Here is a 14,165-nt window from a genome sequence, read left to right as displayed (position 1 = left end):
AACTTTTACAAGAATTCCAAAAGACTGAACCATTTAACAGAAAAACATAAAGATGTTATGGATGCAAACCATAACAGAAAGTGATGGCTGAAATCAAAAGCCCTATGGGCTCTAGGATCACAAACCAGCTGTCAAGAAAAAAAAAAATTTTTTTTAACTATGTGTGGTAATGGATGTAATTAGACTTACTGTGGTGATCGTTTCGTAATATATACATATAAAAATCATTTTGTTGCTTATTGTTATCTATCTCAATTAAAAAACCCATCTATGTCAGTTGGAATTTAAATTCTGATGTGGAAAAATAGACAGAAAATACATACAAGGCAAGAGATTAAAAATCAATCTTTCCATATGAAATAGGCTGCTGATATACCGCTTTTTCTCCCCCTGAAAAATGCTTAAAAATACTGTGACTACTGTTTGTGGAACTGCTTGCAAGGGTTACAGGAAAGAGCATGGATAACTCCAAAATCAAGAGTAAAGCTAAGCCAAGTCAGCTAGGAAAAGGGGTCTGTAAAATCCTGGCAGGATGAAAGGCATGAACTACTAATACTAGCACCTGGTTTTAAAATGGGGCCTGGAGGTTGGTGGTATCTGCCAAACCACAGGAAGGAAGAAAGTGGAATGGAAAAACAAAATAACAAAAACAATAAACCTGCATTCGTGATGTCTGTGCAAGTTAAAATTTCAAAGCATGTAAGATAGTAGAGAATGAGAGAATATTCTCCCAGCAAAGTAGAAACAGTATAGCAATATGATAAGAACTTTGAAATTAGTATGTGTACCATACTTTCAAAAGAGTAAAGAAAAAGCAGGAGTACCTAGGTGGCTCAGTCAGGTAAGCATTCAACTTCTGATCTCAGCTCAAGTCTTTTTTTTTTCAACATTTATTCATTTTTGAGAGGCAAAGAAAAAGTGCAAGCATAAAGGGTCAAAGAGAGAGGGAGATACAGAATCTGAAGCAGACTTCAGGCTTTGAACCATCAACACAGAGCCCGACGTGGGGCTCAAACTAACAGAATACGAGATCATGACCTGAGCTAAAGTTGGATGCTCAACAGACTGAGCCATCCGGGTGCACCATAGGTATAATTAAGTTTAAAAGAGAAGATGGAAGTACATTACCCAGAGCTGAAAAAGATAGGAGTTTTCAGATTCAAGAGGTCTCACACCAAGTACTCAGAATAATAAGGAAATGTATAATAAAGACACACGTCGACACGCATACTTGAAAAACTGAACACAAAGATCCTAAAAACGTGCAGAAAGAAAAATACAGATCAGCTAGAAAGAAAAATACAGATCACCTAGAAAGAAAGAATTGGAATGCATGCATCTTCCCATCAGCCACAATGGATGGTAAAGGTACTCAGTGTCTTCAAAGTTCTGAAAAGTTATTTTCAACCTAGAATTCTACCTCTATACCAGACTAAGAAGAGAAAGTACAAAATAAAATCATTCGTGTATATAAAAGTCCACTTCTCATGACCTCTTTCTGTGGAAGTTAACTAAAGATGTTATAAGAAAAATGAGAATGAATACTAAGAAAGAGGAAGGCATGGGATACAAGAGATAGTGGAAACAACTACTATTCCTATAAAAAAAAATTACATTCCAGGATGAGATCTGTGCGGAATGTCTGACATGCAATCAGTCCAAATAAGAAATTGGGCTCTAAATCTAATCATTAAAAAAAAAAAAAAGGAACAGAATGAATTAGTAGCTATAGCTGAAGTAAGTAAAAGTGTTGGATTTTATTGTTACACAACAAAGAAAGTTTCTTCACTTAAAAAAGGGAAAAAACCGAAACCTTAGAAATTCTAGAAAAAGCAAGAAGCTATATAGGATAGTTCACAGATAAAGCAAAGAAAAACATGACAAAATTTGAGCAACAGATAGAGGAACAAGAAAGGATATTCTATTTAATTGGGACAATAGAAATATTCTCATATGTATGGCATGTACACATAACATGGATTCTTAGGAAATGTAATCTTAGAACAATACTAGGCTTTGCAATGAAAATTATTTGTAGCATAGTAATATATTCCATATAAGTCTGCAATTTTTAGAAGCACTTTTCAAACAAAAGACAGAAGACTTAAAAATAGTTACAAAAGAAAACAAGTTATTAAGCTTGGTAACATAAAAGCAGAGTGGACACAACTGAGAGAGGGAAAAGCAAATAAAAGTCAGAGCTGGAGTTCATAACCTCATCTAGCATTTTAGGAACTCAAGAAGCACTGTCTGAAGTTGAGAGATCAAGAAAAGGAAGATGGAGAGTATATTTAGAATGGGAGAGGGAAACAAAGGTAAGAGAACTCAACTCTTCTTTCAGAGTGAAATGTAAATAGATATGATACTAAATTGAAAGTCATTATAAAAAATAATGTAACTACAATGCTTAAAATTAAAAACAAATAGAAAAGATAAAAATGGGAAGTAGGGATAGGAAGACAGGATCAATATAAGGTGGAAACATTACATTCTTTTTCATCTGATACATATATTCAAGTAAAATGTTACAAGACATTCTTGCCACCTCAACCCCCCAAACGAAAAATAACTGAGTTTTATTGGTAAACCAGAATTATTAAAGAACACTTTGTTGTATACCTGAGATTCTTCACAGTGGTACTGAAAGGATTCCATGTTGCCCATAATGGCAGTCCCCAGGACAGACATGAGAGCCATCTTATGATCAGGTACTCTAGTTTTCTGCCAAATAACTGCCTAAGGACAAAAAGACACAGACAATTTTGAATATAATTTAAATTCACTAAACTCAAGTACTTACACTGTTTATTTCCATATTTAGCATCCATTCCAAGCTTCTATTTTCAATATCATTTAGAAGAGATTGCATGGGCTATAAAGTCAGTGAGAATTCTGTCTGAATTTTAGTAACTGTATATGTTACAGTATAAAATCTAGTTAACTTCCCCTAACCTCAGTGTTCTCTTTTCTACAAAATGACTAAGAATATTTATCACCCAGAATTGCTGAAAGATGAAAATACACAATGTAGGCAAACATAAAGGCCAGTACCTAATCCTAAACTTTAAAATATATACTTCAGACTATATTTAAATTCTTAAGCAATAAGATTTCTGTAAGTAGATAAACTTAAATAAAAATTTGGGATAATGCATGTAATTTTCTTTGTAATTACCTTTCATAGATAGAGTACTTACAAAAAGCTAAGTGAACCTCACAGACATAAAAGCTGAATAATGAGCCCAGATTTTTTTCACTGGAAATACATAGTAGGGTAGTTTAAAAGAATCATAGTCCAGAAAGGCTGGCCAAAGTTTAACTGTGAAGTACACCATCAGGTATGATATTTTGCAATTTCTTCAGTTAACAAGATCCAATTATAGTCAAATCTCTGGAGAAACCATCAATACAGTCATAAGTTGTTCATTCAACAAATATTTACACGGCACTTCCTAAATCCTGAGAAAAATGTGTAAAGGGGCTAGGAAAAAACATTAACATTCACAGGACCTACAGGGGAAGAATAGACTGAAAAGGAGTGGCTACAAAAGCAGGAAGAGCTATAAAACAGTATGGTACACAGAACAAGAAAAATTTTTAAGAAGAAAATAGTCATATTTGACCAATGTCAAGAGACCAGGTATGCAGAGATGTGGCCACGGATTTCACAATCAGTTCTAGGAAAGGAGAGTAAATGAAGCCAAATTTCAATGACTGAATAGTTATTATAGGAGGAACATAAAAAAAAAAAAAAAAAAATGAACCCAGACAGCATTTCATAAAGTCTGGCTGTAGGGCTTTCTGGGTGGGTCAGGTGGTTAAGTGTCCAACTGTTGATTTCAGCTCAGGTCATGATCTCACAGTTCATGAGACTGAGTCCCACGTCAGGCTCTGTACTGACAGTGTATAACCTGTTTGGGATTGTCTCTCTCTGCCCCTCCCCCACTCGTGCATACACTCATTTTCTCTCTCTCAAAATAAATAAACATTTAGACAGTTTGGCTATAAAGTGAAAGCAGATAGAGCAATAACTGAGGCAGCTGGGGATCAAAGGTAGGTCTTAATATGACACACTTGAATCAGAACCAATGAAGAAGAATGGGTACACAAACAAGTAGGTTTACAGATTTAATGATTAGAAGTTGAGAAGTACCTCTTTGTTCTTTTTTTTTTTCCTGTAATGTAGAGAAGTTACTGGTTGTGAGTGGAAAAAATACTGATTTAAATATCTGATTGTAGAGAAAGTGAGAGAGAGTGAATGAGAGAGAGAAAGATAGACACTCTGACTTGACCAAAAGATCCTGGCCAAATGAGCTCCTTAACATGACCAGGAACCTACACAGGCAATTTTAAGTAGTAACAATATTATATATGATAAAATGAAAGGTGAAGTAAATAGATTCATGTTGTCCTCTAACTGGCATGTTAGGGGACAGCAATGAAGGGAAGTGCTCTTCTAGACATGGCAGTTGCACTGATTGCGCATGTTGATGTTTATCATGTGTAAACCACTCTGTTTTTAGAACCTTAAGGACAAACCTGCTGGGAAAACACAGGTAGTATAACAGCTACTCAATAAGACAAATTACCTGACATTTAACAGGAAAACCTTTTACCTATTCCAAGGGTTTTATTAATACTAATCTAACAGGAGTTATGATTTATGAAGAACTTACTTGGCACTACTATCCTAGCGACTACTGTTAATTTTCACAGCTATTTCATGTAGGTATTATTCTTATTATGTAAATGAGAAAAATGAAGCTTAAACTGACTGATTTACCCAAAGAAACTTAGGTAGCAGGTCATGGGACCATGATTTATACCCCAACTTTTCTGACTACAAAACTCACTGTTTTTACTTTGCTAACATCTCTCCCCTCTCAGGTTAAAAACAGTAGTAAGCTAGAGCCAATGTCAGACCCTAACTGGGAATTCTTAAAAAGAAATTCATTTTCATGTATTACTTACCCTCCATGGCCATGTGATATAATATCTACTCTCCAATTAACTTGAGGGTATTAATGTATTCTCAAACCAAAATTATTTTTAATTTCTTCATTTAAAGATAAATAATTGGGGTCCCTCCCCAAAAAAAGAACACACACCAGAATAATGGAAGTCCCAAAAGATTGGGAGCTACTATCCTAGCATCCTAAAGTCAGAATATTTTTCAGAGTACAGTTGTAAGTATCAACCTTAATCTTATTATAACAGAGCCTTATACCTAAGGATTTCTAAACTTTCAATAATTTTCATCCATTAATATACATATAAATATAGATATGCAGTAATTAGGCCCAAAGTGCATAGCAAAATGACACAATGAGTAACATTTAGGTATTGCTCCATCCTAAATCTTAACTTTTCACTCTTATGTATTGCTTTGAAAGTGATCTGAATCAGAAGAAAATATACAAAGTACATGAAATCAAAGTATAAAATATGGTAAACAACTAAAAAACTGAGGTATAGGTTTAATGTGTACATTTCTAAACAAAAATTATGCCTTGATAATTACATTTATACTTAAAGGACTAGACTACTTAAAACTGTAACTGCACCAGGAAACATGGGATGTAGAATCACAAAAACATTTTTAATCTTTAATTTCATTCATATAACATATAAATACTTCACCAAATTAAAATTTTTAGAGAAATTCATTTTGAATTTTTTTCAGCAAATACTGAGTATTTGCTTCATACCAGATTACATGCTAAAAGCTGGGAATACAAAGATAAAAGGACAAGGAACTGGCTCTCAATGAGCTAAAAATCTAAAAGAAAAACAGGATATTAAAATAATTATGCATAATACCTCCCAAAAAATAAGAGTCCAGGGCGGGATGGCTTTCAGGGGAATTCTCAAATATTTAAAGAAGAGTTAACACCTATTCTTTTGAAGCTGATCCACAAAACAGAAATGGAAGGAAAACTTCCAAATTCATCCTATGAGGTCAGCATTACCTTGATTCCAAAACCAGACAAAGACCCCCTTAAAAAGGAGAACTGCAGACCAATTTCCCTGATAAACATGGATGCAAAAATTCTCAGCAAGATACTAGCCAACCGAATCCAACAATACATTAGAAGAATTAATCACCATGATAAAGTGGGCTTTATACCTGGAATGCAAGGCTGGTTCAGTATCTGCAAAAAAATGTTATACATCACATCAACAAAATAAAGAGTAAGAACCACATGATCCTCTCAATAGATGTAGAGAGAGCATTCAACAAAATACAGCATTCTTTCTTGATAAAAACCCTTAAGAAAGTAGGGATAGAAGGATCATACCTCAAGATCATAGAAGCCATATATGAGACCCACTGCTAATATCATCCTCAATGGGGAAAAACTGAGAGCTTTCCCCCTAAGATCAGGAACAAGACAAAGATGTCCACTCTTGCCACTGTTATTCAATATAGTATTGGAAGTATCAGCCTCAGCAATCAGACAACACAAAGGCATAAAAGGTATCCAAACTGGCAAGGAGGAAGTCAAACTTTCACTCTTCGCAGATGACATGATATTCTATATGGAGAACCCAAAAGATTCCACCAAAAAAACTGCTAGAACTGATCCATGAATTCAGCAAAGTCGCAGGATATAAAATCAATGCACAGAAATCAGTTGCACTTCTATACACCAATAATAAAGCAACAGAAAGAAATCAAAGAATCAATCCCATTTACAATTGCACCAAAACCCATAAAATACCTAGGAATAAACCTAACCAAAGAGATGAAAAATCAATACACTGACAATTATAGAAAGCTTATAAAAGAGGGGCGCCTGGGTGGCTTAGTCGGTTAAGCGTCCGACTTTCGCTTAGGTCATGATCTCGTGGTTCGTGGGTTCGAGCCCTGCGTCGGGCTCTGTGCTGACTGCCAGCTCAGAGCCTGGAGCCTGTTTCATCTGTGACTCCCTCTCTCTCTGACCCTCCCCTGCTCACGCTGTCTCTCTCTCTCTCTCCTAGAAATAAAAAACATTAAAAAAATTTTTAAGAAAGCTTATAAAGGAAACTGAAGAAGACACACACAAAAAAGGGAAAAATATTCCATGTTCATGGACAGGAAGAACAAATATTGTTAAAATGTCAATACTTCTCAAAGCAATCGACATATTTAATGGAATCTCTATCAAAATAACACCAGCATTCTTCACAGAGCTAGAACAAACAATCCTAAAATTTATATGGTACCAGAAAAGAGCCTGAATAGCCAAAGTAATGTTGAAAAAGAAAACCAAAGTGGGAGGCATCACAATCCCAGACTTTAGCCTCTACCACAAAACTGTAATCATCAAGACAGTATGGTATTGGCACAAAGACAGACACATAGACCAATGGAATAGAATAGAGAATTGGATGCACAAATGTATGGCTGACTAATCGTTGACAAAGCAAGAGAGTATCCAATTGAAAAAAGACATTCTCTTTAGCAAATGGTGCTGGGAGAACTGGACAGCAACATGCAGAAGAATGATACTGGACCGCTTTCTTACACCATACACAAAAATCAACTCGAAATGGATGAAAGACCTAAACGTGAGACAGGAAGCCATCAAAATCCTGGAGGAGAAAGCAGGCAAAAACCTCTTTGATCTCAGCCACAACAACTTCTTATTCAACACGTCTCTGGAGGCAAGGGAAACAAAAACAAAAATGAACTACTAGGACCTCATCAAAATAGAAAGCTTCTGTACAGCAAAAGAAACAATCAGCAAAACTAAAAGGCAATCAACAGAATGGGAGAAGATATTTGTGAATGACATATCAGATAAAGGGTTGGTATCCAAAATCTATAAAGAAATTACCAAACACCCAATAAACAAATAATCCACTGAAGAAATGGGCAAAAGACATGAATAGACACTTTTCAAAAGAAGACATCCATATGGCTAACAAACACATGAAAAAATGCTCAACATCACTCATCATCAGGGAAATACAAATCAAAACCACAATGAGATACCACCTCATACCTGTCAGAATGGCTAAAATTAACAATTCAGGCAACAACAGATGTTGGAGAAAGGGGAACTCTTTTTGCACTGCTGGTGGGAATGCAAACTGGTGCACCCACTCTGGTGGAGGTTCCTCAAAAAATTAAAAATAGAACTACCCAACAACCCAGCAACTGCACTACTAGGTATTTATCCAAAGGATAAAGGTGTGCTGTTTCAAAGGGACACATGCACCCCAATGTTTATAGCAGCGCTCTTGACAACAGCCAAACAATGGAAAGAGCACAAATGTCCATCAGAAGATGAATGGATAAGGAAGATGTGGTATATATGTACAATGGAGTATTACTCAGCAAACAAAAAGAATGAAGTCTTGCCATTTGCAACAATGTGGATAAAACTAGAGGGTATTATGCTAAATTAGTCAGAGAAAGACAAGTATCATATGACTTCACTCATATGTAGGATTTAAGATACAAAACAGATGAACATAGAAGGGAAGCAAAAATAATATAAAAACAGGGAGGGGGACAGGGGCGTCTGGGTGGCTTAGTTGGTTAAGCGTCCGACTTTCGCTTAGGTCATGATCTCGCGGTTCGTGGNCTTTCGCTTAGGTCATGATCTCGCGGTTCGTGGGTTCGAGCCCTGCGTCGGGCTCTGTGCTGACTGCCAGCTCAGAGCCTGGAGCCTGTTTCAGTCTGTGACTCCCTCTCTCTCTGACCCTCCCCTGCTCACGCTGTCTCTCTCTCTCCATTGCCTAGAAATAAAAAAATTTAAAAAAAACAAAAAACAAAAAACAAAAAAAAAAAACAGGGAGGGGGACAAAACATAAGAGACTCTTAAATACAGAGTACTGAGGGATGCTGGAGGGGTTGTGGGTGGCAGGATGAATAATGGGCAAGGGGCACTGCGGAAGACACTCGTTGGGATGAGCAATGGGTGTTATAAGTAGGGAATGAATCACTGTATTCTACTCCAGAAATTGTTATTGCACTAAATGCTAACTTGGAGGTAAATTAAAAAATAAAAATAAATAATAAAATAATTGTAATCTATTATAAAAACCGCTATTACAAAACACAGAGGAGACATTGTATAAGAAACCTAAGTCTACTTCACAGACCAACTGCATGTGGTAAGACTTGAAAGGAGTTGGCCACCCACAAATCATGGGAAGGGCACTGCTGACAGATGGAAGGGCACAAGCAAGGCATGGAAGCATAGAGAATATGCCTTTGCTGGAGATGGGACCTGGAAAGAAAGGAGCAAGATCCTAAATGAACTATCATGTCATGCAAGCATGTTTATAGTTTATTTTACATGCAATGCAGAGTCACTGGAGAAAGAAATCTAGTTGAGAAAATGCCTGATCACACATGGATGTTAGAAAAATACCTTCGGATCTTAAGGACATTATGTAAAGTGAGAGAAGTCAGAGAAAGAAAAATACTATATGATATCATTCATATGTAGAATGTAAAAACAAACTTAAAGAAATTAGAGAATAAAATGGTAGTTACCAGGGCGTGGGCAGACAGGACAGATGTTTAAAGGTACAAATTTGCAACAAGTAGTAAGTCCTAGAATCTAATGCATAATACAGCAAATACTGACAACAGTATTGTATAATAATCATCAAACTTTCTATGAATGTAGAACCTAATTATTCCAACCACTAAAAAGAAAATTATGTAATGTAACAGAGATCCTTATTATTGCTACAATGGTAACTATATGACAATATATAAACATATCAAATTAATATACTATACATCTTAAATTTATATCATAGGTAAACTATATTTTAATCAAAAAGATCTTTTATAAGAATGAGTTACTGAGAACTGAAACTAAAGTAATATGGATTTAAAATGTGATTGTATTAATCCAACTCATAGTTTCTCAACTTTTACTGAGGACATGCAAGTTCATATTCATAAAATATTCCCATGAAGCACTGAGGATTGTGTGTAATTCCTGGCACACTTGCTGTAAAGCTACCAATGTTTCTTCCACCTACCAAAAAAAAAAAAAAAAAAAAGTGGAATGGAAGTTAGTAAAAGTGACATTTACAGGATTATTCCTCCAACTTTTTTAAGGTAAAACATTTGCATACTTTGGTATTTTACTAACATTAATACTGTGGCTGAGACTGGATTAGGTAACAAAGCCACACATATTGCTAAGAGGGAAAGGGAACATGGATAAATTAAAGGACATGATATAGACTTGATGTGACTTGGTGACTAACTACATGTGATGATGGCATCTCTGGTATCAAGAACAGTGTCAGATACCCAACAGAGCACAATAAACAATTTGCTGAAGGAGTGAAAGTTTGCAGAATATATTCCACTACATAACCCTAGTGGAATTGAAAAGTACATCTTTATTTTTAAAAATTAAGATTGTGAGTTATCATATCACATGGGTTAGAAATTAAAGTCTTTGGGGGTATGTGGGTGGCTCAGTTGGTTAAGTGTCTGACTTGTGATCTCAGGTCAGGTCTTGAACTCAGGGTCATGAGTTCGTTACTTTAAAGTAAGTGTGGGGCTTACTTAAAAAAAACAAACAAACAAAAAAAAAAACAAAAAAAGGAAAGAAATTGTAGTCTCTGTCTACTAATTTACTTTAGGAAATCCAAAGGAACCTCTGCTTTTCTGTCACTTTAACAATTTTATCATTCCAAAGAAAAACTCTGTACTCATTAACAGTCACTCTCCGTTCTCTGCCACCTTCACCCAAGGCAATCATTAATTTACCTTCTGTCTCTATAAATTTGCCTACTTTGGGTTTTTCATATAAATGGAATAATATAATACAGTTTTTTGAGTGGTTTCTTTCACTTAATGTAACATTTTCAAGGCTTATCCATGTTCTACCAGTACTTCCATCTTTTTTTTTGAGGGAGATTTCATGACATTTGGTTTTAGATCTCTGTGGAGATTTTCCCCTAGATCACATGAGATTTGTCAATAAGGAATGGGGGAGGGATAGTGGGAGAGGGAGAGAATTTTAAGCAGGTTCCACACTCAGCAAAGGGCAGAGCCCGACATGGGCCTTGATCTCACAAACCATGAAACTATTACCTGAGCTGAAATCAAGAGTTGGACACTTAATCAACTGCCACCCAAGCACCCCCTCCGTCCTTTTTTTAATGGTTAAGTAATATTCCATTGTATGGATATATTTTTGAACTATCCTTTCACTGGACGATGTATGTTTGGATTTATTTCCACCTTTTGGCTATTAGGAATGATGTTGCTATGAACATTCATGTGCAAGTTTTTGTGTGAAATATGTTTCCATTTCTCTTGGGTATATTCCTAGAAGTGAAATTGCTGGCTAACATGGTAACTATTTGTTCAGGAACTGCCAGACTGCAATCTTTGCATTTCCTGTGTGTTTGCACGTAAAAAGACCAAGAACTGCTGAATTCTTTTCTCTTTAATGTTTCTTTATTCATTTTTGAGAGAGAGAGAGAGAGAGAGAGAAAGAGAGCAGAGGAGGGGCAGAGAGAGAGAAGGAGAGAGAGAATCCAAGCAGCCTGTCAGTGCAGAGACTGTTGCGGGGCTCCAACTCACAAACTGAGATGATGATCGGAGTCAACATCAAGAGTCAGCACCTTAACCAATTGAGCCACCCAGGTACACTGCAGGCTTCTGATATTATAGCTGTTATTTTAAGCCAGCTATTAGCTGGTGTTTTAACGAACAATATTCAGAGTAAGATAAAGTAGTAAGGTTCTGAAAAATGTGCAACTGTATGGAAATGAAGTGCCCCTGCTTCATACTTTCCATATCACAAGTTACTTTAAACAAGGAACAGTTGAACAATAACAATTTACTCACATAAAGTTTATCTCTTTAAAGCTACATCTCTGTACATACGTGTAAATGTTTTAAAAAGTAGTCAAAGTATTTCAAGAAAATTAATGTTTCAAGAGTCCTAAATTTCCTGCACTGAATACACATATAAATCTTGTGGTACTTCTAATGTAAATATATTATTTTAGTTTGTATTAGAGTGCTGCCTCAGGTGATGCCTAGTAGCTGCTGATTAATCCAAAGATGTTATTTCACTGCCTGACTTGCTGAATAGCTAGTGCACAGAACTGTAAAAAGATCACTTGAAGAAATGGGTTCTAAAAAAGCTATCAAACATGAGAATCATTAAATGTGGACTTTCTTTTCTAAAAGTGAACAAGGCTAGTAGCTCTGGAACATTATTTCAAAATAGGCAATCACTGCATCAGATCAATGGGACTAATTTAGGAGCATTTTCTAAATGTGTTACAGTTGGGATAGCAATAAATGATAGAGGTCTGCCAATAAATTAACTTCACTTTTACTCAGGCAAAGTAAAATTCATTTGAAATTCATTTTCAAAACAGAACCCATTATTAAAATAATGGATTAAAATTTTTAAAAATGTAATTAAAAATTAAGAATCTTTATTTTTAAAAAAACTCAATTTTTAAATATTATATTTTCTATAGCACATAGTTTTTAGTTTGTTTTCCCCACCATTTCATCAATCTTGTATTCTTTTCTAAAAGAGATTCTCTTTTCACTTCAGTTTTGCATATATTCTGCCCTAAGGCTGAAAGCTTAACATGTGCTAAAAATACACACACATACCCCCATATGTTTTCTATCTAGGTCACACAAAGTTGGAGCATCTGGATGTGCCAAGTAAGAATCTGACCCTAGTCAGTACGATGACAGTGCAAAAACACCTCAATAAAAAATATATTATTACATGCACATCAAGTAATTGATTGACATTAGCCAAATATATCTTGTCTATTTGAAGGAAATGATTAGATGAGATGCTCAGTATTAAACTAGTAAGCCTCAACTGTGAAGTCAATTTGCGATAGCAGTAGAAAGGAGGTTGCACACAGATGACTTGCAATTAACTAAAAAACACATTGGTACTAACACTGCCTGATCAAAGGTGACTCCTTCTAGAATATGAAATAAAAAGTATACCTATTGGCCTAGAATGCAATCAAACCTTTCAAACAGATTATATGCATAGATATACTAATAGGTTCACATCCGAATTTCTTTAAAAAAGCTTTAACAGGGACACCTGGGTGGCTGAGTCGGTTAAGTGTCTGACTTAGGCTAAGGTCATGATCTCAGGGTTCGTGAGTTTGAGCCCCGTGTCGGGCTCTGTGCTGACAGCTCACAGCCTGGAGCCTGCTTCAGATTCTGTGTTTCCATCTCTCTCTGACCATTCCCTGATCTATCTCTCTCTCAAAAATAAATAAATATTAAAAAATTAAAAAATAAAAGCTTTAACCACTTCCAATAATCATTACTACTGCTAAAAGAACATCACATTCTTTTCACATAATGTTTCACATTAACATCATAAGCATTCATGACTTGATTCTTGCTAAGCAGCTTCAGACTAAAAAAGGATGCTATCTTCGTAAAATTTATTCAATACAATTCTGAATTTAGTATCTCTTATCCTTACTTTTACTCAGTTTAAATGTCTCTTATTTTATACTCATTTTTTTAAATAGAGTATACATAATAATTTTTCCTGAAGATTACAAAGAAATTAGTACCAGTATCTTCACCTATGGGAGGGAAGGCTTATAGGAACTAGGCAGATGAAAGATAAAGTTAAGAGTAATTTTTTCACTCTTTTTCATATTTTTTTTTGGTTTTTGAACCCTGTAAAGATATGATTTATTCAAAAAACTAAATAAAAATTTAAAAACATGATCTTTTTTTTTTTTTTTACAAATAGTTTATTGTCAAATTACTTTCCACATAACATTCAGTGCTCATCCCCACAAGTGCCCTCCTCCATGCCCATCCCCCCCTCCCACCCACATCCATCAGTCCTCAGTTTTTGTCAGCATTCAAGAGTCTCTCATGGTTTGCCTCTCTCCCTTTCCCCCACCATTTCCGCCCTTCTTCTCCCCCTTGTTCCTCCTAATCCTCTTTACATAACTTCCAAAGGAAGATTATAGATACTCTTTGTGGTCTTTAAAACAAGAAGGATTATTTCCAAAATCTGATTAATCTTGTCTTACTAGAAATGTTTTTCTTGTCTAGACCCTCTTTTCCATGCTCTGTGCAACTGCTTTGACTACTGAACCAGCTTCTATTAACACAACCACTAAACATAATTTGGCCCATCCTCCAACTGCAATGAGAATTACCTTATTTT

The 14,165-nt window shown here is 35.5% G+C and overlaps 1 protein-coding gene across 3 annotated transcripts in view; it reads right to left on the bottom strand.

Annotated features, from left to right (window-relative positions):
* PMS1 (PMS1 homolog 1, mismatch repair system component) overlaps nucleotides 1-14,165 on the bottom strand; it is a 100,265-nt gene that overhangs the window by 27,100 nt on the left and 59,000 nt on the right. For all 3 annotated transcript variants that reach the window (XM_039234693.1, XM_039234694.1, XM_039234695.1), the window contains one exon: nucleotides 2,620-2,736. In XM_039234693.1, the coding sequence (XP_039090624.1) occupies nucleotides 2,620-2,736 (117 nt within the window). The remainder of the gene's footprint in view (nucleotides 1-2,619; nucleotides 2,737-14,165) is intronic.

Source organism: Hyaena hyaena, unplaced genomic scaffold, assembly GCF_003009895.1.
Source record: "Hyaena hyaena isolate Hyena2069 unplaced genomic scaffold, ASM300989v1 scaffold_92, whole genome shotgun sequence".
Classification (NCBI taxonomy): domain Eukaryota; kingdom Metazoa; phylum Chordata; class Mammalia; order Carnivora; family Hyaenidae; genus Hyaena; species Hyaena hyaena.
The sequence above is the reverse complement of the archived record's forward strand: the minus strand, read 5'-3'. Positions and strand labels throughout refer to the sequence as shown.